The sequence below is a fragment of the Phaseolus vulgaris genome, chromosome 1 (assembly GCF_000499845.2).
Source record: "Phaseolus vulgaris cultivar G19833 chromosome 1, P. vulgaris v2.0, whole genome shotgun sequence".
NCBI classification, from domain to species: Eukaryota; Viridiplantae; Streptophyta; class Magnoliopsida; order Fabales; family Fabaceae; genus Phaseolus; species Phaseolus vulgaris.
Genome location: NC_023759.2, coordinates 36,201,931 through 36,229,907, shown reverse-complemented (window position 1 = coordinate 36,229,907; position 27,977 = coordinate 36,201,931). Strand labels below are relative to the sequence as shown.

General features: G+C 34.1%; 3 protein-coding genes across 3 annotated transcripts; 1 reads left to right on the top strand and 2 right to left on the bottom strand.

The window, feature by feature from the left end:
* The first annotated feature begins 7,927 nt into the window (after positions 1 to 7,927).
* Positions 7,928 to 9,213, top strand: LOC137815969 (protein MAIN-LIKE 1-like). Its single transcript, XM_068619074.1, has 3 exons — positions 7,928 to 7,972; positions 8,275 to 8,374; positions 8,435 to 9,213. Exons 1-3 carry the CDS (start codon positions 7,928 to 7,930, stop codon positions 9,211 to 9,213), a joined length of 924 nt encoding a protein of 307 aa, XP_068475175.1.
* Positions 9,214 to 9,947: 734 nt separating this feature from the next.
* Positions 9,948 to 11,018, bottom strand: LOC137815968 (uncharacterized). Its single transcript, XM_068619073.1, has 4 exons — positions 10,674 to 11,018; positions 10,407 to 10,598; positions 10,271 to 10,328; positions 9,948 to 10,060 (listed from the first exon to the last, which is right to left on the bottom strand). The coding sequence occupies exons 1-4, from the start codon at positions 11,016 to 11,018 to the stop codon at positions 9,948 to 9,950; spliced, it is 708 nt and encodes a 235-aa protein (XP_068475174.1).
* A 3,681-nt stretch (positions 11,019 to 14,699) lies between these two features.
* Positions 14,700 to 20,692, bottom strand: LOC137814027 (short integuments 2, mitochondrial). The gene is made up of 6 exons (XM_068616550.1): positions 20,146 to 20,692; positions 19,834 to 20,053; positions 19,667 to 19,737; positions 17,568 to 17,664; positions 15,800 to 16,017; positions 14,700 to 15,183 (listed from the first exon to the last, which is right to left on the bottom strand). Exons 1-6 carry the CDS (start codon positions 20,419 to 20,421, stop codon positions 14,932 to 14,934), a joined length of 1,134 nt encoding a protein of 377 aa, XP_068472651.1. The 5' UTR covers positions 20,422 to 20,692; the 3' UTR covers positions 14,700 to 14,931.
* Between the last annotated feature and the right edge of the window lie 7,285 nt (positions 20,693 to 27,977).

The following is a 27,977-nucleotide window of genomic DNA, read 5'->3' as shown; positions in this document are numbered from 1 at the left end:
CTCCAGCACAGAATAACAAGTTCTCATAACTGCAAACGTGCCCCTCAGAGGCTTAGTGGACACTATTTAGCGTTCACAGTATCACCTTCACTTTCTTTTGCAGCTAATTTTTCTTTTTGGCGTAGTATGAAAACAAGGAAGAAGGGGAGCACAAAAAGCAATCAAAATTAGAAGAGTGAAAAAAGTGGAATTATTGTTTCACATCTGTTGCATCTGTAGATGCCACTGTTTTATATTACAAAAGGGGGAAAGAAACTCTAATAGGCTTTTGGTAAACAAAAGCGAACAAGGCTCAAACTAAAAAAACAAAAGGGCAAAAACACTAAAACCTCCCCTCAAACTGGTTGGTGAATATTGCAGACACCAAGCTTGGAGAGTAGTTTATGAAACCTTTCTTTATCAAGCGTCTTTGTAAGGAGGTCTGCTGGTTGATTTTCTGAACTGATTGGGAGTAATTAGAAGAGACCTTGTTGTAGCTTTTCCCTCACCACATGACAATCAATGTCTATGTGTTTAGTTCTTTCATGAAAACTATTGTTGTGTGCAATGTGACGTGGAGATTGGCTATCACAAAAAAGGCTTGCATTGTTGTTGGTTACCATATGAAGATCTTCAAGAAGATAGCTGAGCCATTGTACTTCACAACAGGTAGTTGCAAGGGCTCTATATTCAGCTTCAGAAGAAGATCTTGACACCGTACTTTGCTTCTTGGTTCTCCATGACAACAACGATTCTCCAAGGTAAACAAGGAATCCAGTGGTGGATCAACGTGTTGTAATGCATGAGGCCAAGTCAAAATAAAAAATAAAAAAAAGCTTTAATCTAAACATTATTATTTTTTGGGATAGTAAATACCTTGCGCTGGCAATGCCTTTATATATCTGAGTATTCTTTGAACAACTTGGTGATGCAATCTTGAAGGTGCTTGAACAAACTGACTTAGGAATTGTACAGAAAAACTAATATATAGTCTTGTATGAACCAAATATATAAGTCTTCCAATAATTCTTCAGTATGTACCAATGGCATGCACTGTTGAATCTTGATCAAAAAACTTTTCATTCTTCTTAGTCATGGGTGTGATGCTGGCTTAGCATTCAACATACATGCATCAGCTAAAATTTCCAGCGCATATTTCCTTTGACAAATATGGATGCCATTTTTTATTCTAGCAATTTCTAATCCTAAGAAAAACTTTGAATGACCAATATCTTTTATTTTAAAAGCAATATTTAAGGAATTTTTAACATCCTCTATATCTTTCATATTGTTACCAGCAACTAATATATCATCAACATATATGAGAAGAACAATAAAAGATGTTCCAACAACTTTAATAAAAAGAGAATTGTCTTCCTTTGAACGAGCAAAATTAATACTAAGCCATTGCTTACTTGTCTGCTTTAACCCATCTAAGGGTTTGGTTAGGCGATAGATTCATTGAGTTCTTTTACTGGTTACACCAGGGGGCAACTCCATATAGACCTCCTCTTGCAAATCACCATGCAAGAATGCATTATTCACATCCAGTTGTTCAAGGTGCCAGTCCATGGCAACAGCCACAACAATGATAGTTTGAACAGTAGTGAGTCTGGCCATAGGTGAATAAGTTTCCATGTAATTTATGCCTTCACGCTGTGTATACCCTTTGGCGACAAGTCTCGCCTTGTACCTCTCTATTTCTCCATCAGCTCTGCGTTTAATCTTATAAACCCACTTACAGCCGATGGGTACTTTGTTAGGAGTAAGATCCATTATTTCCCAAGTTTTGTTGGCTTCAAGAGCTTCTATTTCTGCCTTCATGGCTTCTATCCATTCAGGAAATTGTTTTGCTTCTTCATAACTTTGTGGCTCGGTTTGTGAGGATATGGATAAAGAGTAGTTTAGTTGTTTTTCTGAAAGATTTTTGTAGGATAAAACAGAGTTAAGAGGATAACGCACCTTTTTATTTTCTTCTAGTTTCTTGCTACATGGTGACATCATGATTTGGTGATGATAGTCCTCCAAGAATGTTGGTGTTTTCCTAGTCCTAGTTGAACGTCTCAATTCTTCATGTGGAGTACAAGTTTCAACTTCATTTTTGCACAGGAAGATCGTCATATATTTGTCTTGTGAAGTCACTGTTTTCGTGGACAGTTTCCTGCTCACCTTTGTCACTTATGTTATAAAAGAAAGTTTCATAGAAGACTACGTTTCTAGATACAAAAATCTCTCTAAAGTTAACATCTAAAACAACACACCCTTTAGTACCTTGTTTGAAGCCAAGGAAAATGCATTTTCGTGCTCTTGGATCAAGCTTGTGTCTATTTTGTTCAAGAGTAGAAGCAAAACATACACACCCTAAAATCCTCGTATCAAAAATGCCAAGCATACATTCATACATAAGCTCATAAGGACATTTGTTTTGTATAACAGGAGATGGCAAACAATTTATCAAATGCACATAATGTAAAAAAGCATAAGACCAAAAAACCTTAGGCAAGTTAGATTGAAACATAAGACATGTGATATTTAGAATATGTTGATGCTTCCTTTCAATAATGGAGTTTTGTTGTGGTGTTTCATTGCAAGATCTTTGATGTAATATACCATTTAAATCATAAAAATCCTTCCAGCAAAACTCCTTCGCGTTATCAGTTTTGATAACCTTTATGCCTTTAGTGAATTGATTCCTAACACACATGATAAAATTATGCAAGAATTCCCTAGCATCACTTTTGAGTTTCATTAAGTGAACCCATGTATATCTACTATAATCGTCTACTATGGTTAGAAAGTATATGTGTCCGTGAACAGAAGTAACACCAAAAGGGCCCTAGATATCCATATGAACAAGATCAAAAACATGCTTACTAAAAGTTTTACTAAGAGGAAAAGGCAGTTTAAGTTGTTTAGCTAAATGACAAGGAGTACAGACATTCATATTATCAAAATGCACATCAGAATATTTCTTAGCCAATTTTTCCAGCACTCTATTTGAGGGATGACCCATTCTACAATGCCAAATGTTAAGTTTATTATTAGATTTGAAAACATTATTACTATACATACTGCAAATCAACCTGTCACCTTTTTTTGTATGCAGATGGTAGAGTCCATTGTGTATTTCAGCTTGACCAATCATCTTCAAAGAATGCTTCTCCTGTATCTGACAAATATTATGATGAAAAACAAGTTGGCATCTTAATGATGTTGTTAGCCGTTGAACAAAAATTATATTCAATTAAATTCAAGTATGTACAAGACATTATGTAGAGTTATGTTCTTTGATAAAGTCATGGTTCCAACATACATGGCAGTAATAGTGTGATTATTGGGTAACTTAACTCTCACAGGTTTTATTTTGTAATAGCTTATAAAGAAAGAATTAGAGCAGGACACATGATTTGTGGCTCTTGTATCAAGAATCCAGTTACTTATACCTTATTTACCTGAGTTTTTGCTCGTTTTTGGACATTCTTTTATGGTGTTGTTAATCGCTTTCTCTTTATTCTTGGAACTTTGAATCATATCCACAAGTTGTTGTAGTTGTTTTGTTCCTAAGCCTTTGATAATTTGTTCCTTAAGAGCTTCTTCATGGGTAGATTTCCCTTTTTCAGCTTCATTTTCTTCATCCTTCTCAAAAGCGTTCGCAACACTTCTTTGTTTTATCCAGGGAGGAAAGCCATGTTTTGAGTAACACTCATCTGCTATGTGGTTCATCTTATTGCAGAAAGAACATTGCTTTCCATAGTTTTTCCCTCTTCCTCTTCCATAGTTGCGCCACCCATGATTACCGTTGTTGGTTTTGTTCTTTGTTGATTAGCGCTATTAATCAAGACCTTCGTGTCTATTCCCATGCTCTCATTCAAATGTCTTTCTTGTTGTAGAACTAAAGAGAAGACACGATTAATACCTGGTAAAGGTTTCATAAGCAAGATTTGCGTTTTAACAATGTTGTATGTTTCTCCCAATCCTTTCAAGAAGCACATCACCCGCTCATAATCCTTATAATTTTCTATAGTTTTCATCATCCCGCAACCACACTTCATCTTGCATACACAGGCTAGCAAAGGACGTAAAGAGTCCAACTCCTCCCACAAAGTTTTGGAATCAGTGTAATAGTCTGTTATACTCCTTTCACCTTGTTTGATGGAGTTAATCTCTTGTAAGAGATCCGAAACATGAAAGTGATTACATTTTACAAATCTTTCTCTAAGATCTTCCCACAGTTCTTTTACACTATCAATATACACAGTTGATGTCAGTTGATTAGGAGATGATTCATTAGATGACACTTTTTATAATTAGCATCAAGATTCTTAAGCAATTAGGAACAATCCAGAACACCAACGAAGACAATGAACCGATTGAATCTATGAATTAACAACATTAAATCGATTAGAAACACAATTAAAGGGTAATGAACCGATTAGAATCATGAAAGGAAGCATATGAACCGAATAGAATCATGAAAGGAAGCATATTACCGAATCAAATCAAGAAACAAACACAATCTACCGATTGATATCAAGAACAAAAGAACAAAGCATGTTTAGAATTTGATATGGAATGGAAATGGAAGAAGAAGATGAAAGGACAACACTTATGTGGTTAAATCAAGGGAAGTGATTCACGCCACTTGGAAGGTGAATATACTCCAAGATGAGTGAAGAATGTCGCCACTTGAGAGCTCCCAAGACTCACAAGATAAGACTATGAAAAGGAGAACAAGTCTCACAAAATCTCACTCAATTTGAGAAGAGTAACTTTACTTCAAAATTCAATGTGTCTTTACAAGAACCAAGCACCTCTATATATAGTGTAGAGGGTCGGTCATTCAAAAGGCAAAAGTGAGAAGGAGCAAATGAAAAGGTATTTAGAAATGTCACCCCAAACAAGTCACAACTCTATGGAAAGTGTGACTTTTCTACTACTTTCTCATAAGTCTTATACTTCTTTTCATACTTTCCTTTTATGTTCTATTTTAACAGTGCTTTGAGCTATCTGCGTTGTAAGACTTCGCGTGATCCATGAGATCACCATAACGTTGCACCTCTCCCACGCTTCGTATTCACTGTCACTATGTGAAGGTTTTGGTATCTCCCCATTGACAAATTTGAACTTGTTCTTTGAAACTAGGGTACGCTTCATTGCTCTACTCCAGGAATGGTAATTGGATCCATCAAGATGCGGCGTGACTAGAACCACCGTTGGACTTTCTCCTGGATGAAGGTAGTATGCATTGCTTTGATTTTGCTGATCATTCTTGGAGGAACTTTCTTGTATCGCAACCATGAGGAAGAAGAAGCCAAGAAAGGGGAAAAGAAAACAAGGAAAGGTTCGAAGGAGGAAAAAAAAAAACAAAGGCTACCCGCTCTGATACCATCTTGAGGTTCTGCATCTTTCTTAATAAAAGGGGCAAGATGAAAACAAGGAAGAAGCAGTGCACAGAAAGCAATCAGAATTAGAAGAGTGAAAAAAATGGAATTATTAATTCACACCTGCTGCATCTGCAGATGCCATTGTTTTATATTACAAAAAGGGAAAAGAAACTCTAATGGATTTTTGGTAAACAAAAGTGAACAAGGCCCAAACTAAAAAAAAACAAAAGGACAAAAACACTAAAAAACTGACTTAGTAAAGTGAGGTTGTACTCGCTTATATATTATAATTAGTCATATTTTAGATCGATATATAATCTACAACACCCCGTCACTCCAAGGACATCGAACATGGAAATAAATGGTGGTCTAATAGCGGATGGTACGATTGGCTCAATCAATCTCAACTATGATAGGCTTTTAATAACTCTCATACCATATTAAGATAGTAAAATTTAAGTCTAACTCATATTCATAACAATAACTTTATAAGGTAAGGTTTGTCCCATCTATATATTATAATTTAGTCATATCTTTAACTAATAAGATTCTCTGAGAGTAAATTTTGTCATCTTGAGACTCAACATATAAGCAAGAGACCTACAAATACCACTTTTTATGTTCATTTAAATTTGAAAAAAAAAATACGTTTATCTATAATATTCTAACAACCAAGGTAAAAAAAAACATGTTTTGACGAAAAAAAATACTACAAAACAATAATTAAAACATTGATAACTAATTAGATATCAATTTAGAAACTATCTAATTTTTATTAATAATAAAAATTATTTTAAAATCAATATTTTTATAGTCTCTAAAATAGTATCTAATTTAGTCAATATAGGGACTAATTATTTTTAATCTCTAAAGTAGTGTCTAATTTAGTCAATATAGTAACTAATTATTTTTTATTTATAAAATTAATTTTTATTTAATGATTTGTTTAGTGACTAGACAAGTTGTATTAGTAATAACCTTACATTTCATCAGTAATTTATTTTACAAACTATAATTATATGAAAAATTATTTGAAAATATAATAATTACATTTTGAAATGACCATTTCAAAATCTTTAAATTGGAGTATGTCACAACAGGTTTGATAATCCAAAATTATAATTATATAACTAGAAATTGTGAAAGTGCATAAAAAATTATTTTGGATTAAAAACCAAAAAAAAAACATGTACATTTTAAAAAAAATGAGTTAACATTATTAGAGTGATAAATTAATATTAGAAATTTTCATCTGTAAAAATGAGATGAAGGAAGAAACAATTTCACTCCAAAAAGTATGTTTTTTTGTGTGATTTTCTGTTTTGGTTAAAGTGAAATGTAAAACAATTTTATAAATTGAGGAAAAGCTATTATGGCAATGAAAAACAGCTATATTATAAATGGATAAAATATTTTTCTATTTTTTAAATATATTAGTTTATATAAATAATTATTCTACTACATCAATTAAATACATAGTTATTGTTTCTCAGACTTTCCCACCTTTCACTCACTTTCAACTTTTATGGAGAGAAAGTGTAAACATGTTGATTATGATACTTCCCACCTAAACCTATTAAATGGACCCAAAATGACCCATGCCATACCATGCCATATTCCATCATCATTTATGCTGCATAATTCCCACACACTAATCAAGTTGGAATTGCTCTTTTCAATTATCAATTAATTACAGCTGAAACAAATAAAAGGCTACAAATAAAAATATTATTTCAATAAATAATATACAAAAATCCTTAAAAGGAAAAAAAAGAAATCATTTTTGTTGAATGAAAAGATATTAAATAAACTAAGTAAATTACAATAAGAATTATTTTATATAATGAAAATTAATATTTTATTTATTATTTCAACATAAACAAGTTTTTAATTTTATTTACTGTCGTGAAATATTCATTTTAATATATTAAAATAAAATGAAAAGGATAAAGACCACTTATTTCCTCCTTTTCTTGTAGAGAGAAGAGAGGAATAATATTAATTGTTTCATTTAGGGAAAACAATTATGGAATTGTTTATCAGATACTTTTATTCATGTCTAATTTAGATTACAAAAAAATATAATACAAAAAATAATTTAGATTATTTTTTAAAGAAAAATTAAAATAAATTTTATTACAAAAAAATTTCCCTACACCATATCAATTCCAACATGTACCCAACCTCTTATTGAAAATGACAAAAATATCCTCTAAAATGACGAAAATAACCTTTAAAAAGAGGTTTAAATAAAAATTACTTTTGGAACTTTCTATCTGGAAATATTTCAGATTTAGATATCCGGAACACATTTTTGAATTTCGGAAATTTTTATTTGGAATGCATTTTTAATTTTGTGTTCTGAAATTTTTTATCCTAAATGTATTTTTTTATTTTTTAATTACATTTACTATTCTGAATTTTTAAATCCAGAATAAGGGTAATTTGGAAATTTAAAAAAATAATAGGGTGCAGGAAGAAATTGCCTTTTCTAGTTTGTGGACAAATTTAACTGTAAGTGAACTTCGTCATGTGTCTAACTGATGTGGTACAGTTTTCAAAACATGGCAAATTCTCCCTACACCATATCAGTTCCAGACAGATTCTCCGTGCACCATATCATTTTTAACTGACATCCAATCACACATAGAAAAAGTCCAATCTACCCTTAATGAATCTAAAAATACCTTAAAGTGTGATAGGCACCTAATGTCATGCACCCAATCCTATTTTTCTTCTTCTTCTTGTTCGTTTGTGCTTGAAGTAGTAGCAGCCGCAGCCACCCTCAGCCACTGTCATCTCCCTTGGTTTGCTTCACCATCAGTTATGGGATGGTTTGGTAAGTAATGAAAAATATTTTTTTGCATTTGGTATGTATTTATTTATTGATGATATATGTTGATTATTGTAGGATCGTCGTGAGTTGAAGGTCGTTTCACATGGGAGGAAGATAAATAAGTTAGGAGCACCTCATGAGCGCATACAGGCTGCTGTAGAATTGTCTGGCTTAGGTAGTCTGCTTCATGCTAGTTATGAGAGTTTAGACCGATGATTGTTGTGTGCTTTTGTAGAGAGGTGGCATGCAGAGACAAACAATTTTCATTTACCGGTTGGGGAGATGACCATCACTCTTGATGATGTGTCAAATTTGTTGCATTTACCCATTGTTAGTCATTTTTACACGCAGGAAACCTTAGATTCAGATTTGGCGAATGATTTATTGGTAGAATTCCTCCGTGTTGACCGTGGACTTGCATCTGAAGAAACAAGACACTGTCGGAGAGCTCATGTGCGCCTGAGTTGGTTAACAGATGTGTATGAAGATGCATGCTCAAGGAGGCAATGGACTGTGGCTGCCAGAGCTTACTTACTTCACCTTGTCGATTGCACTATTTTTGTGGACAAGAGTGTTACATCAGTCAGTGTGTTTTATCTTGGGTTTTTTGTTGATTTGAGGCTTACCGGGGGATATTCTTGGGCAGCAGCTGCCCTAACTCACATGTATGAGCAGCTAGGAGATTGTAGTTATGCAAACACTAAGCAACTAGCTGGTTATGCGACATTGTTGCACGGGTGGATTTATGAGCACTTCCCGTTTATAGGGATGAGACGTATGCAAGCACTGTATTCTGAAGACCAACCTCGGTGTAGGTTGTATGATGCTGGAAAAGGTACTTCAATTGTTGTTGTTCGATCACAGTTGGATACATTGACACCAGCTTCCATTCGGTTTTGTCCATACAACGAGCACAGAGAAGAACGTCCATTCGAGTGGATTTCCTTATTTTGTGGTTATTTGAGGCTTGGAAATTGGACACAATTGCACATGCCAGAACGTGTTCTGCGTTAGTATGGCTATACACAGATCATCCCTCGCAACCCATCTGTACTTGGACATGGTCATCCGGATACGAATGAAATGGACCGTCGATGGTTACATTTCAATGATTATGTCATACATGACTGTGCCACAACACCTCATCCTAGCGCTTGCGTTGAAGAGTACATGGCTTGGTTTATATATGTATCACATCCATATGAGATTAATACGGATGAGGATAAGCGTTCTGTACTGGTACCCTCAAATGCACGTGATCACGAAGCAGTGCCAAGTCATCCTGGGGAGTCACATCCTGCTTTGGTATGCTTCTAACTTTGTTAACGTATTAATTTGTATTATCTTTTTCTAATAGTATGTCATTCATGCTTGTAGGGTATTTGTCGTAGAATTACAGAGACATTGCAACCATTACTTAATCATGACAATGTCGTGGAGGGCAGCCCTGTTTGGGAAGGCATACAAGCAGCCATTATGTTAGCACGGGGAGCGACTGATGATAGAGTTGTATATGTCAGGAGACATGCACGTAGGAATGATTGACAATGTATTAGGATTTCTTTTTATGTAATATTTTTATCCATGACAATGTATTTGAACCTTATCTATATGTTTCAATATGGATTTTAATATTGTTATTAAGAATGTTTTCGGTTTCTGCTTCATGCTACTTACAATGTTTTAGTAGACACCTCACTCATTTCCGGACATTGACATCCATAGACACCTAACTAGCTTCCGGATTTTTATCCGTAGACAAAATTTTGACTTCCGGATATGGCCATCCGCAGGCACTTCACTGACTTCCGAATATGGTCATCCATATGCTCCTCATAATTGTGTAGGACAGTTCCAAAAGCTATTCAACATTGCAAATGTACTGAATACATAACCATTGCAAATGTACTAAATACATAACCATTGCAAATGTATATTCAAATACGCTAAACATCCATAAACCTAAACATTAAGTATCTATTACAAATGTTATGATTACAAATATCGTCTAATGGATATTAGTTGTGTATAAACTTGTATCCGACTAGTATAGTTTGGGTCGTAGGATAACGATGTGATGCCCACAATATATCCGTAGGTGGAATTGGACAATCATCTTTGAGTTTGACCTATAAAGGTAATAAATATAAGGTACATAAATCCTAATTTAGTAGTACGAGAAAGTTTTTGATTGGTTTAGTTTATACCTGCACAAAATGATTTTCGTGGACATGCCCAATTGCAATGATTCGGTGATGACGGGAGTTACTAGGTGCTTGGGTTCTTAAAGGAAAAATACTCAATGATTGTAACATGGACAAAGAAACAAGAATGACATTATACCGATTTGCAATAACATATCCCATGTCTGGAATTGCCATCCACTTATTTGTTTCTGCCTACAAGTACAATTGAGAAACAAAGTTAAATGAAGAAATGCAATGTAAAAATGAAATGGTGTTAGTGGTTGGTACCATAGACATGTGTTCCACTAGAAGTGACTTCTTCAAGTATTCATATCTATCATCACCACCAAAGAGTTGAACATATTCTTGTCTCCATTCACTTAATTCTTTTAACAAATTCATTCGAACAACAGCCCATGACTCCTCTCCCATTTCCAATTGGGCAACAACAGCACAGTAGCCACAATAGCCATCAGCCTTAACGTCGACAACATCAACAATGTATGGATGATACCCTACAGGGAACTGATCAAGGAAAGGAATACATTTTGCTGGTACAATTTCTGGTAAGCTTTCTTCATTAGATTTTTTTGCTTGCACAACTATCATGTTGTGAGTGTAAGAAATCCACATGTTCAAAATAAGAAGGGATTCGCTTAGTTGATCTCATTAATTTGGTAGGACGAGACATCTTTGCAGAACCTTTTGTTTTCACCTTATGATCTGGTGCGTAAATAGATGTCTTCTCTAGAAAGGGAATCTCCTGCAATTTACTTTTGATGTTAACCTTACCTGCAACATCCAACTTTTTGAACCGCTTCGTGATGACCTCAAACTCTATCAATTGACAACTCAGATGAAGATTGCTCAGTTGCAATGTCTTCAAAGCTTAAACGAGTCCACATCACATGTATTGATTTAAGTGGTATGCTACCAACACCAAATGAAGCTAATTGACACGCACAAGGAAGACCATGAGTACATGTAAGACTACATCCACACCTACTTTTATCAAACCCCACTGATTTAACCTTATCAACCTCTTCCGAAATAAGGTTCAAAGCATATTTAGACATAAAACCTAACAATTTTTTGTAAGTTCTAACCTTAAACTGATGTCCAACCACATGCAGACTCTTTTCGAATGAAGCTTTGATTGCATTATTTTGTAAAATAATCATCTTATTGATGGAATCCCAGCAGAAACATAAATCCATGCCTTGACAATTTTTTCTTTATGTGGACGTAACCATGTATCCATCACATAATCAACAAATATAGGCCATGGAGAACAGACAACTCGAAGAGCATTGACACGATCTTCAAAGGCCTCAACAATATCACAATCCACAACAGATCCCCACACTTCCATTACTTGATCCCATGCCTCTCTTGGAAGCACCAACATTTTACATTTTGCTTTCACATTTTTAACAATGTGAAATCGACAGAGCAAATTATAAGCTTCAGGAAACACCATTCTAATTGCATTCATTAAGGCAACATCTCTATCACATACCATCACCCTAGGGCATGAATCAACTCTAAAAACAACCCTTTAAGTCTGTCAAGGCCCACAAAAATTATTTTCCTTTTCTGTTGCTAGTAAACAAAATGCAACGGAGAAAGTCAAACATGTAGACGTAATCCCAACAACCTCAAGTAACAGCATCTTATACTTGTTCTTCTTGTATGTACTATCCATTAATATGACTATTAAATGAGTTCACCATTTTTACTGAATCTGGGTGTGTCCAAAATTTATCTTGCACAATATTCGAGACCTCATCACACCTACGCCAATGCACGTACCTGTCTCGCTCCAGTAACAACATCAGTTGTTGCATTTTTGTTCTGTGACCTCGTTGTGATCTTCGGTGAACAGTGATTGCATTATAAACCTGCTTAATCGTCGTCACATTCTTCACATTTCTCTCTTTCATGGTTAGTAAAATATTTCTTGGCTTCACCGAAGTTTTAGTCATATCCTCAACCATAACCTTTTACTCTATACTTAACATACGGATGACCCACCATTGTCTCTGTCAAGTCATGCTTGTGAGAACCATAAATTAATTCAACCATCCACCCTTGACCACCTTTGACTGGTTTGCCTCGCAATCTGAAAGGACACTCACACTTCCTACTTCCCGTTCGACTGACATCTACTTCTTTTTTATACCGTCTGTATTTACCTCCACTCTCACATCCTAACAATACGTAGGTCATCCTTCCTCGTTGGCCCGTCCATGTATCCGACCTTAATATAACAATAACAAACCCATAACTATAGCTAACACTTCTCGCCCACTCTAACAGCTCATCTCGATCACGAAATACCTACAATAACATATGCCAAATTTTAAAACAATTCATAAAAAAAGCATTCACAACCCAACATTGACCATACCTCATTTGTAGAAAATGTCTCACTACACTCATGTGCCCTGTGTTCATTATCTAATGTGTTATAATTTATTGACTGCTCTAGATCAACATCATCTAATCCTTCCCACACATCAATCTCCCTTAAAACTCCCATGTATGACTCTGTTGTATCCATTGGGTTGCTGAAAAAAAAATGAGCACTTAGCTTCCGGATAAATAAATCCATAACAAAAAAAATATTAACTGGATATATACATCCGGATTGCATAAAACAATTCTGGATATGTACATCCATAAGCCAATTATGACCTACGGACATGGGTGTCCGAAAGCAACAAACCACACTTCCGGATGTTGACATCCGTAATTGAAAAATTTGACTTCCGGATATTAATATTCGTAGTGAAAAAAACAGATTTCTGGATGCCGATATCCAGGACCAACTGAGCTCGAACAAAAACCAGAAACGATTGAAAATTGATTACTTACCTCATTAACTCGGCAAACGAAGCTTACACTGAATGTCTGTGCACAACAATGAATGTAACCTCCTCTTTTGCAGCTCAAAGCAAAGTTTCACACAACAATGAACTTCCTTTACCTCACCATACAATAGTTTTCAAAGTGAAGAAGACAAGGGCATGATGGGATTTTAAAAAGTTCGTCAGGTGTCAGTCACAATTGATCGGGTGCAGGAAGCAATTGCCTCAATTCCAACAATCTGCTATTAAAAATGATAAAAAAAAATTCTCTAAAATAACGAAAATAATCTTAAATAACAAGAGGGTGTGGATAAAAAATTACTTCCAAAATTTTTTTCTGAGAATATTTTAGATTTAAAATTCCAAAACTCATTTTTAAATTCTGAATATTTTTATCCAAAATGCATTTTCAATTTTGTGTTTCACATTTTTTTTTTCAAAAATTTATTTTTTACTTTTAAATTATATTTATTATTCTGAATTTTCAAATTCAAAATAAGAATAATTTTGAAAAATGATAGCATAGAGGTTAAAATTGATATGGTGCATAAAGAAGATGCCTCAAAACATAAGCGTTAATCTTCGCATGAACCTAATCCATTATAAGGAGGTTTCTTCCTGTACCCCGATCAAATTTTTCCCTCCACCCTCAATTCCATCATCAATTAGGTGAAATGACAAAAATACCACATCTAATTGGTATTCTTTTTGGAAAGTTATTTCCAGAATATTTATTTAAAAAATACATCTTCAGAATATAATAGCTTATTCTGGAAACTCTGTTCAAAAAACATTTTTCGAATATAATTTTATAAATCCAAAAATTATATTATGAAACATTCTAGAGAAATTAATCCATAAATCATTTTTAAAAACGGTAAAAAAAAAAATTTCAAAATTGATTGGGTGCAGGGAGAAATTTGTTGCACCCATCCAATAATTGATAAAGTAAGTCCTAGGCCTAGATTACGTTTAATAACAAGTCAACTGCCTAATTTATAGTTATTTATAAATAACAAAACTTCAAAAATAGATACTCAACTACATTGTCTTACAATATACATTAAGAGAATATATCCATAAAAATATGCTTAATAACATTATTTATTTGTACAAAGTAACAAATACTAATTTTGCAAGTTTCTCAAGAACTCTAACTTGAATTTAATTATTTATTGTTTAAAATAAAACTTCACAAAAATGGCATGCATCCAAAATAAAAGTATTCTTCTACATAAATAATATTTAACTAATTAATTACTTCTTTAACCATATAATCAAATCTAATTATATTTTCTCCTTTGACAAGAAGACCCCCAAAATTATACTTACAAGGCTAACCCTCAAGTCATTCTATTTAAGGTCATCTCTCTAAAATGACAATCAATTCACCCACCGAGCATGATAGAGTAATTAAGAAATTCACCATATGCTTTGAACATGATCATGGGGTAAATATCTTAGGAGCCAAACATGCTTAGAACTGAAATGCTGACAAATCACCCGCATCCACGGGAAATAAGTTCAATTTCTTTCTAAATTAAATTGATCCTTATTTACAAGTTACAGCAAAATTTAGAATGAAAGATAATACGTATAGCAAAAATGGGAAAGGGGTAAGGGTAGGAGATCTAATACACAAGAAAACAAGGGGGGGAAGGGAGATTCTATCGACATTACGATACAGGCTTGACATCCGGAACATCATCAAGAATGAAGGGACCAAGCTTACCAGTCCTGAATAGAGTAAGTAACTTCTTGGATACCATTAACCGTGCTTCTGAAGCTTTGTGCGGTATCTTCATTGCCTTTTGGAGTGCACTAAATTGCAGGTCAATAAGGCTCTCCAAATCGCTCTCGTCTTCTACATTCCCATTGAATTCTGTTACAGTTGAATAGAGTGCGTGCTGAACTCCCATTACAAGATCCTTTTGTAAAATGGGAATAAATTATGTCAAGAGAAACAAAAAAAAAATGAGAAACGTGGGTAATTTCCATCATCATAAACTGCAACATCAAATGCAAGAAACGTACTTCAAAGCACCTTTCTCGTAACTTCAGATGCAAGACAAAGTAGAACTACATATAGGTGACAGTGAGTCCTAAAAAAATTATATGTGCTTGCAGACAAATTCATGTGTCGTCTTCATTTTAACAAAACTGCAGCCATTTGTAGTAACTACGGTTTTCTGTTACTCTTCTATAAGCTTATAATAGTTTTTCAAACAGATGGCATCATATGGAACGTGATGGTCCACAACATATTTTATTTTTACGCTATCAGAGGATTTAAATTAAATCGACAGACTAATAATAACTAAACAACTTTTAAAGAAAAAGTGATGGAATAACTTCGGATGCTACAGTAAAATGTCAAAACATTGATGGCAAAAAGATTTCTAATATAATGGGATTAAAACAATTGGGAAGTGTAATATAATTGGGACTTCATCAGCCAAGGTGTGAAAATTTCCAACATTGGTAGTTAAAAGCGTGATATTCCATTACACAGAAGACAAACTACAGAAAATTGTTCCTTGTTACCTCAACATACACCAAATCAGATCTATTTGGCGGATTTCTTCTCTTTGGCTTAAGATTTTTCAGACTATATTCATGATTCTCCTCAGCTTCGTATTTAATCCCATCTATTCTCCTATTATTTAGGTGCTTCCAGTGAAGTGGAGTCCCCCGGGTATTCAAAACTGCCAATAAGTACTGAGCAATACGCTCCTCACCCACTACTGAATCTTTGACGGACCCTGTCAATGCATCAACCAAGTTTGCATGACAAAATATACCAGGACATATGCTAAAAAGGATATCATATTCAGAAATCCAACAGCTGTAGATGCCCTGCCTAGTCCCATTTAGAGGTAAGTTACATGCCCCACATGAGAACACATGAGAACACATGAGAAAAAGAGATATTCAGTTCAGTTTCCAAAACTGGTCTGGGAAAACAACAATGAATGTACAAGATGTAGGGCAAAAAATAAAAAACTTCTATCCACATAGACTGGTAGAAAACAGAGATGGTTGTCTTAAAAAATGACAAAAATATGTCACATTCAAAGAATACCTAATTCAGTACCCATGAACATTAGTACTGAAAAAAGAAAGAATCATGAAAGTCAATCAATTACTCATAGCAATTTGAAACTACATAATTTTGTCTTTTTTAACACAGTTTTTCACAAATCGAAAAATGCCCACCTCCACAGTTTCATTGTCCTGGAGTGCCCTTAATGCCTATTCACAGATTAAAACCAGCCTTGTCCTTATGTTATCTTGATAAAATAGATTAAATCCTCAATAGTTAATAAGACAAAGTCACCTTCCTATTACTTTATCCACTAAAGAAAACAGAAAATACACAACAGGGAAACTGATTGTTTGATACACAAGTAGTTTAAACACAATCAATAAAAAAATGGGACCACAACAAGAGTTCAGCAAGCAACAAATGGCTTTTATATCCTGCCTAAAGTATCGATATGAAAACATCAAATAGAACTTCAAAATCAATTCCAAAGAAATGGGAATAGATCATCACTGTAAAAGGTAACGGAATCAAATTAGTGGAATTTAACATCAAATTCAAATTCAAATTAAAACCTTGCCAGGTTATCTTATGTGCGTTAATGTGAGACCTAATCACAGGACTAGTAAGAATCCTTCTTCCAACCTATAGTGAATCAGGAGACGTATACACATCCTTAACAGAGCCCCTTCAACCTAGTATAAAACACTAACTACGTAGGTCAGGCTCCGCCCACTGCTGCTGTCCCATAAAGGCATCTGCTACAGTTTATTAAATGCAATAAAATAGTAAACAGACAATGTGGTTTGCAAGTAAAATATAAGAAAAGTAAGAGAGACAACACAACTACTGAACCATATAAAAGAAGACTTCTTCTGTGTATAAATTTAAACATTCTCCTTATTTTATTCGTATTCTATGTACAGAAATAAGAACAGAAATTATAGGTCATCCTTCGCAACAAAGACTTCCTTGCATAACTACACAAGGTAATTCATTTCAGGCTTTTACAATTTGCAGACTAGATTGTAGGCACATGGAAAACTGGGAGGAAGAAAAGATCAAATTAATGCTTTTTATTCATATTCCATTTCACAAATCACAGTTCCCTGTAAAGGCTTTGAATAAATCCACAGAAATCAAACATGTTGAGCATAAAAAATGTAATTTTGGTACCTACTTTTAGCCAACAAAGCCATGCACTGATAATAATGTCAAATTTATTAATAACAAAGAAATATTTTATATAAATTTTAAAAGACATATTACCTGCCAGTGCCAGCTTTAACCCTGTCTCTATGTCCGAGATACTAGGAACCAGAACGCCTGGGGAATCTAGTACATATATGCTTGGTTTATGAGCTATCTGAAACATCAGGTCAAAGTCATAGTTTAACTATGGAACCACCAACTAAAAATAGAATCAATTGACAGACCGATAATAAAACAAAATGCAGAAGCATAGAATATGCACTGATTTCCTTCTCCCTTCTCATTTGCAAATCCTTTCTTCATTTATATGCCAAATAATAAATTTTCAAGCCAATAGTAAAAACTTTCAGGAATTAGGAAAAGACAAAAATAATAATCTCAGAAAAATATTTTGACAACAAAAAAAATAAAAACTATTTCTGAAACATTTAGCAGGTTTCCAATATTTTCAAGAAAGGGTAAAGCGTAATGTGGTACAATACAAAGCTAAATATGTAGTACATATGGGTACACTTTGTAGGTATGATATTTTGATTGGTTTACCTCACTAATACAAATTTCTTTTCCTCAAACAAAAAAATACAAATCATATATACTCCTAAAATTCCTGGAATTTATTTACAGTAGTATTTTTTTTAAAGAATTTCCTACTAAAATGGAAAGTTTCGTTAAGCTGTCATGTATGTATGGGTGTTCATTGAATTTGGGTACACGATAACCCAACTTGACAAAATCCAACCCAATTAGATTGTGTTTCATTTATGATTGAGTCACATTTATGATTAGGTCAAACTCGACCCAACCTAAACTAATTCACTCGTGTACAAGTTGGGTGATGGGTTTAGACCCAACCCAAGACTCACTCTTATATTGTGTTATGGACAAATGGTGTTATGTTTTTCTTTTCATGTCTTGAATTAGTTTGGAAAAACTTGATATGACTTGAGACAAAGAAAATAATTAGTTTAGTTTCGAAACTGATTAAAATCATTAGTGCATCTAGTCTGGGACTCTTACCACTTAGATGACAAAAAAAGGAAAAATACTACATTTTCTTTCATTTTATCAACCAAAGGTTAAACAATATGTCATAAAGTTGCTTATCATCCCCTCTTCTCCCCAGTCCGTTTCATGCTATTTTCTTCCCATGTTTCCCGTTCACTTGTGTTACAGGAACCATGTTGCCACTTGCAACAATTAGGAATGTTTACGCTATTGATCTAGATTGCAAAAGTACACAATCAGATAATAGTTGGAACATAGGATGCTATAGGTGAGAACAAAAATGGTACTTCACTCCAAAATATGGATGCGTACTGAAATACAAACCAACACAACAAGAATCCATGATTCGAAATGTATGAAAACATTGTCATTACACACATGAATCTAAATTTGATTCATGTGATTCAATGACTGTCTGTTTCAATTTATTTTTGAAGATACTCATCTTTTTTTTCTCAAGGAACTTCCGTATAAAAAACAAAAAATAAAACCCTTAAAATATGCTATTCAAAAACACACACTCAAGGAGGAACATTAATATATGAAACAGAACGGAGGCATAATTGTCTCTGGCATAAAACTGTGCCTTGATTCCAACGAATCACAATGGAATCAAAAGAATTGTAGTTCTGCGGCACATTAAATAATTTTTGCACAACCAAGGCAACAGAATTAGAAACTAGAGACAAGCAAACCAGTAAACATTTATATCATTTTCAGAAATTAACTTTTAAACCAAAAGCAATAACTGGGGAAATACAGAATACTAATACTTAGTCAGATGGGGAATAAAGATCTGCTATCTATTATCATTTGAAGTGGCTGAACCTGTGCAGACTACTATATCAAAACAACAACCTTAAGGTCCTCATTACATAAACATCTCCATTAGTATTTATATGCAAGGAATAAAAAAAGATAAAATGAAGGCACAATCTACTTTTTTGTCTCAGCTTTTGAGAAAGTTTAATAAGAGAGTCAATATAAAATTTAATTACATAAGTTGATTTTAGCTTACACGAGAAATTCGTTATATCTTACTTTCTTGTTGAAATAAATTTATCTAAACAGGACATGATATTATATTTTTTCACTATTATGACTTGAACATTGGTTTAACTTTATGTTCATGTTAATGTTTTTAACCAGACCTTAAATCCTGCTATGTCTTGAGTAACTCCAGGTAGCGGACCCACAGCAGCACGCTTCATCTTCTCCTGCGCTATCAAACAACACCATTCCAATTCCACAACAAACAAAAAAAAAACTCATCCAAACCATTCAAATCAATGGTTTCAAGAATTCACGAAACTATTACCAGGAAAGCGAGACTTTGCAATCTGATGAATGGAATTAATCAAAGCAGACTTGCCAACGTTGGGAACACCGACCACCATCACGAGCAGCGTCGGTTCCCTGCAAATGACTTCCTTCAACTTGAACTCCACCAGCTCGAGAAGCTTATTCACAGAACTCTTGCTGTGAGCATTTATCGGAATGCAATCCTGCTTGCACGTTTCGAAATAATGCGTCCACTTCTGCAGTAACAACAACACTCGGCGTGAATAACCTAACAGGTAAACGACAATGACTACGGTAATAATGACGGTGATGATGGCAATCATTTTACATGCATGATGTTAGGGTTGGCAAGGTCTTTTTTATTGAGTGCAACGACGCGTCGTTTTGCGGAGAGGTGAGGCTGGAGATCGGCGTTGGCGGAGGAGAGAGGAATGCGAGCATCTCGGACTTCAATAACGAGGTCGGAAAGTTTGAGACGGTGGCGGATGGCGCGTGTGGCCGCGGCCATGTGGCCGGGGAACCAGCTGATGGCTCCTCCGCCGGCGTTGAACGCCATGTCTCCTAAACCTAACCCTTTCTTAAGCAATTCCTTTAACCCTGACATTCTTCTCTTCTCTGCTCTTTCGGTCACCTTCGCAGTTGCAGTGACTGCGCGAGAATTTCAGATGTTGAACCTACTTAGGATTGGCCCAGGGATGACCAATGGTTTTCGGGGCTTTTACTTCCTGCACCCCCTATTTTTCATCCTCCTTCCCCCCACAGTTGGGTGAAATGGCCGAGTTGACCTCCATCCGCTTCTCCCACGCCGCTACCGCCGCCACTGTCACCACTGTTGCACCATCACCGCTCTAGAAGAAGAAAAAGAGAACGAGAACGCTGCAATTAGAAGAATAAAGAAATAAAAATCCTGAAAAACTTTAAAAAAAAAGAGTAAAATAGTTGTTTTGAAAATTGTGGGGGTTCAAGTTGAAGAATGGAGGTTGCTGCAAGTCAAAGTTCAATCCAGAAAATAAATGAATATGTGATCATCACTATTGATGTCACTCTCTCAAAATCACTAGTTTTTACATTCCTTTATTCGATACACAAAAAATATGTAATATAAATTTATGCAAGTTATTTTCATAACATTTCGTCTGCAAACCTATATTACATTTGGTTATTTTTATCAACCAGATTAAAATATGAATTTAGTAACTTTTCACAATACAACAAATATTATTTGTACATAACTACTCCTAACGGTAAAATAAATATTATTTGGATACAATTTAAATAAGTTAAAAGTATTTTTTTTTGCATACAATCACTGTATTGTTTGAACTTAGCTACTTCTGTCTAAAGCACTTTGTTTACAAAAAGATTGTGATTTAAAATAGCAAAGGTGTTGCTCATTAAAAATGATAAACATCTTAAGATGGATTACAAGATGATAAATACTCTTTTAGACAATTATCAAGACAAGAAATGTTCTTCCCACAAACACAATAGCTAATGATTGTTTAATATTACAAGAGTTTGAAAGCGTTAAAAAATATTTCATAAGTCTCGTCAACCTTTCTTTTTCAAAAAAGGGAACTTTTTTATATGAAGATAAGAAGAAGAAAAATCGTTGCAAATTCCTTTAAAATCGTTGTGAGGTTTACAAGCATTTCACTCTCTTCGTCCATTATTTGATCGTATTCAAACACATTGCATGTGACTATTTTACACAACTCTTCCACTACACGATATGACTTAACAAGCATAGGGTAGGTAGTTTCATTCCTCTTTAGCTGGATGCATTTCAGCCAATGAGCTTCGTAGGTGATGACATGATGGAATGGAAGGGAATATTATATGTTGCGGTGTAGCTGGTATAAGCATTTGGTTGTTGTTATAAGCATTTAGTCTCTTTAAATGTGCCTACTTTCTGAGGTCCAGTGGTAAGCTAGGAATTGTACCTTAACTTGTATGCGGGACTAGTTATAACAAGCAAAGCAGCTAGGATTGGTCCTAATGTGTAATAATCCTGTTGTTGTTTTCCTAAGGTAGAGATTAGTTTGTAAAAGGGTTGGGACACCCCTTAAGTGTCTCTTTTATTTTATTAATTCATTGCTGATAAAAAAAAATTCCTTTTTAGCGTAAAACATAGGGCTTGACATATTTTACTGATTGTGCAACATTGATATTTCTGCCTTTTTAAACATAATGAATAAGCATTTATAAATGTTATCGATATGTACTATGAATATTAAAGGCTTATCATATGTCAAACAAAGTATATTTACCATTTGTATAAACAAAGAATACAAGCAAAGTACTCGTTAGGCAAAACAAAACACTTATATTTGTTACGTCAAATAAGACACTTGTGTCTAATAAGATCTGATGCTTATAAAAATTTATGTTTTACACTTTATTTTTTAAACACGTAATCAAAACCAAATAAAAATATTTGTGGAACTTTAAACTAACAAATGCACAATGATCAAAATTTTATTAAGTTTTGGAGCGTGTAAGGCACTTTTTAAATTCAATGGTGGATATGATGGGGAATTGGATGATTGTCCATAACTCTAAATTGAAATTCATGTTCATTACAATAATAATATTATGGTTTAAATTATCTGTATTAAAATAAGATGAGAGACTACTTTGAGGTCATATGAAATGTTGTCTCGATATCCATATAACAATTTTCACCAAGCACGTTGAGCGACATTATATGTATAGTCACCTCAATATTCATAGGTGTATAAGAAGGTGTGTTGGCATCGTAGGCTTGTGGACATTGACTGAAATCTCCTTATTATTTTGTTGTATCAGTTAAATGAGCCCAATAAGAGGATGAATATGGGTCAGGGAGATAAAGGTTGGGAATCCATCCTTAACAAAGATAAGCATATTGTTGTTACTACTAAAGGGCATTGTGAATTGTTTTTTATGTTGCTAATTATCGCCAAAACTGCATTTTTTATTGCCACCATTGTGGTTTTTGTTATTATTGTTAGGATTTTCACCATTTTTCCACACCGATTGAGTGGGGGATTTTAGTACGTTAGAAGGTCTCGTCAACATTCTTAAATGTCGTTGCAACCATTGTCATATTTGAACTCATGGTTAAGGGTGTCAGTGTGGCCAACTTGTCCCATTTTGACTCACCTTGCATTTGACTCACAAAAAATGAGTAAGAACAGACTCTAACCAACATAAGACTAGTGGCCCAATATGCCTGACTCGTCCTGCATAAATGCATGCTTCACATAAATGTTAAAAAAATAAATAAATAAAAATAGTCATTTATAATATTTGATCTCAAATTTTAGGGCATTATAAAAATAAAAATTTATTACAAATATAACAATTAAAAGATTGTTTTAATGTTAATTATTTATTTTTTACTATAAATAAATAAGAAAGTATAGCATAAAAAATATTAAAATAGATAATGAGATTAAATTTAGTTCATGATTGTAAATATATGATATTGATAAAATAATAAATGAAAGTATTTATTCATATTCAACATATAAACAATTTTGTACAACAATAAAAGATTAAAAAAAATAATGGTCCCGAGTAGGGGTGGGTCAGCCTGTACTTTAGCTTGCGTGTGTTGCAAGTGATATAGGGTAGGGTAAGCCTAAACGAACTGGTGGGTTTAAAAGGTCTAGTTATCATGTTTTTTTTACAGCAAATTATGGGTCACCTTTATGGTGTATCCTGCATTGTCGTCCTTACTCATAGTTGTCATCTTAATCACTCACTTTTTTTCTGGTGTAAGCATGGAACAAGCTCGATAAAAAAAGAGAGGAATAGGATATGAATTAATGTACCTATCCCTTTATATGCAACAATGAGTCCAAACATCATTCATTGATTTGAAATACAAATACCAATATTTTTTTGCTGATATAAAGATATTTTGAGTCATTAACAATATGTTGACACATTTGGAAAATCTTCCATTCGAGTTGTGAAAAATTCTTGCTCGAGCATGATCACACATAAATATTTTAAAAATGGTCTCATAATTGATCTCACATCTCCATTGTAGTAGAGTTGAGCTCAAATATAACCGTCAAAAGTGTTGGGTATGAAGTCAGGACCAATTGGGTTGGGCTGACTAGACACCATGTTTAGTGAGTGGGTTTAATCATTGTGTCCCCTTTATACTTTTTATTTAAAGAGATCATTATACTTGTAATTGTTGTGCAACAGGACATAATGAAAACCAACCTAATAGTTGCCCGTGTAGATGCAGGTTGCAGTTGGCGACCGAACCACGTTAAATTTTGTGTTGGTTATTTTCTGCAATCGATTCGTGATTATGTGTGTTGCTTCCGCGTGCATTTTTTCTCATCAAGTGGTATTAAGAGCTTTGGTTCATTTACCCACTAGAGATCCGATAAACAGAAATTAATCGACGAGACGTGAAAATTGCGGCTACAGTAGCATCCCAGAGTTAGGGTTTCGTAGAGGCGACAATTGCGTCCAAAAGCTTGGATTTCGCAGAGGCGACAACACCGTCCCAAAGCTAGGGTTTCGTATAGGCGACAACAACCACTACAAAAAAAATCACTTTTAGCGACCACCAAATTCGGTCGCTAAAAGCAATATAATCGGTCGCTAAACATATCTGCGACCGAAACAGTCACCAAATAAAGATGGAAGCGAAAACCCTAGTTGCAAAGCCTTTAGCGACCGAATTATAAAGTAGTTGCTAATTTGCAACCGAAATTTCGGTGGCTAACTTGGTCGCAAAAATTTGGTCACCAAAATTCAGAAACCAAATTAGCAACCGAAATTTCGGTGGTTAAATTGGTCGTAGAAAATTTGATCACCAAAATTTAGGAACTAAATTAGCAACTAAAATTTTATATAAAATTGGTGGCTAAATCGGTGACTGAAATAGAAACTGATAGCAACCACCATTTTTGGTCGCTAATGGATTAAAATAATTAAATAAAAAAAACTTTTGGTGGCTAATTCGGTGGCTAAATGAAGACCCCTATAGCGACAAATTTGATTTCGGTGGCTAAATATATTTTTTAATTTATAAAATGATCTCTAATTTAATTAATTAGTAATTAATTATTTTAATTTCTAAAATTAGTTTTATTTAATTATATTTTTAGTGATATTTATTTTTTATTCTTATTACAGATTTACTCTCAAGTTTTTATAATTTATTTAACAAAAAATGTGTACTTTCTCTTAATTTTACAACACCAAAAACTTCTTGAAAGAGTTTAAGAACAAAGTTAACATCAATTTTCTTTAACAAACAAATTGTTTTCGTGCTCTAATAATCAAGAACAACACAGTACAATCACGTATAAATGTATAAGTGACATATCTCGAATGCTAAAGTAAACATATAATCCACACAAATCCCAAAAAGAAAAAGAAAAGACAAGAAACAACATAAAGAAAACCGTGATCAATTTGAAAATCTTGAACATGTGAACTTTCCCTGGTAGTGCAGCTGTTCATGTGAAATTCACAAAAAGTTGGGGAAGTTACTCAGACTTGGGGATATAATATAAACAAAAGCACTGGTCATACTCGTGTCCACAAAGGGTGTGTGCATAAGCAAATCTGGGATTCAGTTGAACAACTCGCTGAAAATTCTTCAGTGCAGTTTCATGATCCTTTTGCAGGCTATAGCAATTACCCATTGCACACCTGCCAAAGCATTCAACCACAATTATAAACCCAGATAAAATGATAATAATCATAATAGAAAATCCCAATAAAGCAGAGACATCTACACACTCACGGTTCTCAAATAGCAGGTAATGACAATAAGTATACTTCATGAAAAGGTTTAGAAAAAACATAGGTCAGGTAAGGAAAACAGTGATGTACACAAATGGGCTAGATATGGGAGAACTCGTATGCCAAATGGAAGTAGATAAGAATATAGATGCTAAAGTTATCATATATATGTCTGAAATGTGGCATAAGCCGACAACAAATGCACTTGCAAACATACAACAAAGTTTTCACTCACCTCAAATGACCATTTGCCTACACAAAGCCATGCAATTTAAAGCATTCTGGTAAAGTAAACATGGATGATAGAAAGTAGAAATGACTTCTAAAGGAAATAATTTAAAAAAGAAAAATATAAAACCAGTACATTTTGAATAATCAGCAAGAACATATGAAGCCTACCAAGACTGAGGAGTTAAACGATTAGTGGATCCAGTTCCTGAGCCAGGTAACTTAACTTCATATCCTCCTTTAGGTGTTGCACCAGAGATAGCTTAGACTCTTCGTCAAGCAATAGGCATAACAATTAGACATTAAATATAAGCATGAAGCTAAGGAAAGCAATAAAACAAAATAGTTCAAGAAGGCTAGCTATGTCACACATTAATTTTCATGGTGCTTTTGTAGCTCCTAGATGAGTGCCATTAAAACAAGGAATTGTTTATATAAATAGCCCATAACATCAGAGAAGCGTTGGACTAAAAAATTCGCAGCATAATTTTACTGCAGGCTGATATTATTAATTATAATACTTTTCTCCAAATGGTGCATCAGACTAGTAAGAAAAATTAGCTCTCTTTGGATTCATCCTCAGCTCCCTAGTATCGTGAATTTGCTATTATTTGCTATCATTAATAGTGGCATATTTTTCTACCAAGAAGCTCTATTAATTGAACCATCGACTAATCCAAGTCCAAAAGGCAGGGGAGGAAATCAAATCACATGCTTTATTCATACTAGAAACTTCGAAACTGAAAAAACATTGCATTGTATAATTATTGTACCTTGGTATATTTTAGATATGTTAGATAATCTCTTAAGAGTGATTTTCATATCTATCTTCCTTATTTAAGGATTTCGATAATTAGTATAAATATGGGTTAGTATATTACGTTTTGAAACACACCACCATCATTCAGATTTTGTTATAGCTTTTCATTCTTTTCCACCTAAATCCCTCCAGGTTCATCAAATCAAAGAACATCTATTATTATTATTATTATACAATATATGATATTACAGAAACTAATGAATGTAATATAAACTCACATAAAGGAGTGTTGAGTATACATCCATTCCTTCCAAACTATAAGGCATGATCTGGCGAGGAAGGCTAAAGGCCTGATCAACTTCTAAGTAATCAACCAACTCAAAGTACACTTTTCCAACCTGCTTAAAATATCCAAGCATCAAATTTAAACCTATTCAGCAGCAAGAGGTTATCATCCAAGCTCTTAACAAATTATGAAACTAAATAACTATCAATATGTTTAGGGAATCTGACAATAAAGGTACAATTTGTATTGTGTATTTTTAAAGTTTAAGCAACAAAATAAGCCATTTGTGGAGTTACTCTATAGTCCCATGATGAATGTCAAGAAAATTTTGGGAACTATTCTTTGTTCTATAGAAGTTGCCTCTGATTTCAGCTATTAGATTTGTGTTATTTTTGTGACAGAAGGCTTGAGGAAAAAATTAAAGCAAGCAATCAAAGTACATTCGTTCGCACCTCCGTTCACCTCCGCTCGCACCTCCGCTCACACCTCCATTCGCCTCCACTCGCACCTCCGCTCGTACCTCCGTTTGCCTTCGTTTGCCTCTGCTCGCACCTCTGCTCGCCTCCGTTTGCACCTCCATTCTGTTAAGATTATTTGTTAAGATTTATAACCGTTAGATTTTTATTCAGTCAAACAATAATACCTATTATTATGGGATTTATTCTGTTTTAGAATCTGTTAGTAGTGGGCAATTTTATTACTGTTAGTTATGGGCAGTTTAATTTTTGCTTATTCTGTAAAGGCTATATAATAGCCATCGTTTATTCAATAAAGCACAGAGCACTTTTCTCTCATTATATCTACCCTTTCTCTGTCTTTTTAACATCTGGTATCAGAGCTCCATCACGGGGCCTGATAAAAAAAAAAAAATAGAAGTAGCAATCTTCAACAAGGGAAAATCATCAAAGATGTTAGAGAGTTCATTTGTGCAACCAGCAGTTCCGAAATTTGATGGACACTATGATCATTGGGCGATGCTCATGGAAAATTTTATGCGCTCTAAAGAGTACTGGGGCGTGATTGAAAATGGGGTTCCTGCAGCAGTAGAAGGTGTTAGTCTCACAGATGCCCAGAAAAAACACAATGACGATCAGAAGTTGAAAGATTTGAAAGCAAAAAACTA

Bases quoted from the DNA above. Each gene is read 5' to 3' on its own strand.
- LOC137815969 (XM_068619074.1), top strand. From the start codon at position 7,928: ATGGCAAATTCTCCCTACACCATATCAGTTCCAGACAGATTCTCC. The intron at 7,973-8,274 runs GTGCACCATATC...TGATTATTGTAG, and splicing joins CAGTTCCAGACAGATTCTCC to GATCGTCGTGAGTTGAAGGT. The intron at 8,375-8,434 runs GTAGTCTGCTTC...GTGCTTTTGTAG, and splicing joins TGTAGAATTGTCTGGCTTAG to AGAGGTGGCATGCAGAGACA.
- LOC137815968 (XM_068619073.1), bottom strand. From the start codon at position 11,018: ATGTGGATTTCTTACACTCACAACATGATAGTTGTGCAAGCAAAAAAA. The intron at 10,599-10,673 runs GTACCAACCACT...TTGTACTTGTAG, and splicing joins TAGTGGAACACATGTCTATG to GCAGAAACAAATAAGTGGAT. The intron at 10,329-10,406 runs GTATAAACTAAA...TTACCTTTATAG, and splicing joins ACGAAAATCATTTTGTGCAG to GTCAAACTCAAAGATGATTG.
- LOC137814027 (XM_068616550.1), bottom strand. From the start codon at position 20,421: ATGTCAGGGTTAAAGGAATTGCTTAAGAAAGGGTTAGGTTTAGGAGAC. The intron at 16,018-17,567 runs GTAATATGTCTT...ATGCATTGACAG, and splicing joins GTTAAAGCTGGCACTGGCAG to GGTCCGTCAAAGATTCAGTA. The intron at 15,184-15,799 runs GTAACAAGGAAC...ATTTTACAAAAG, and splicing joins CTGATTTGGTGTATGTTGAG to GATCTTGTAATGGGAGTTCA.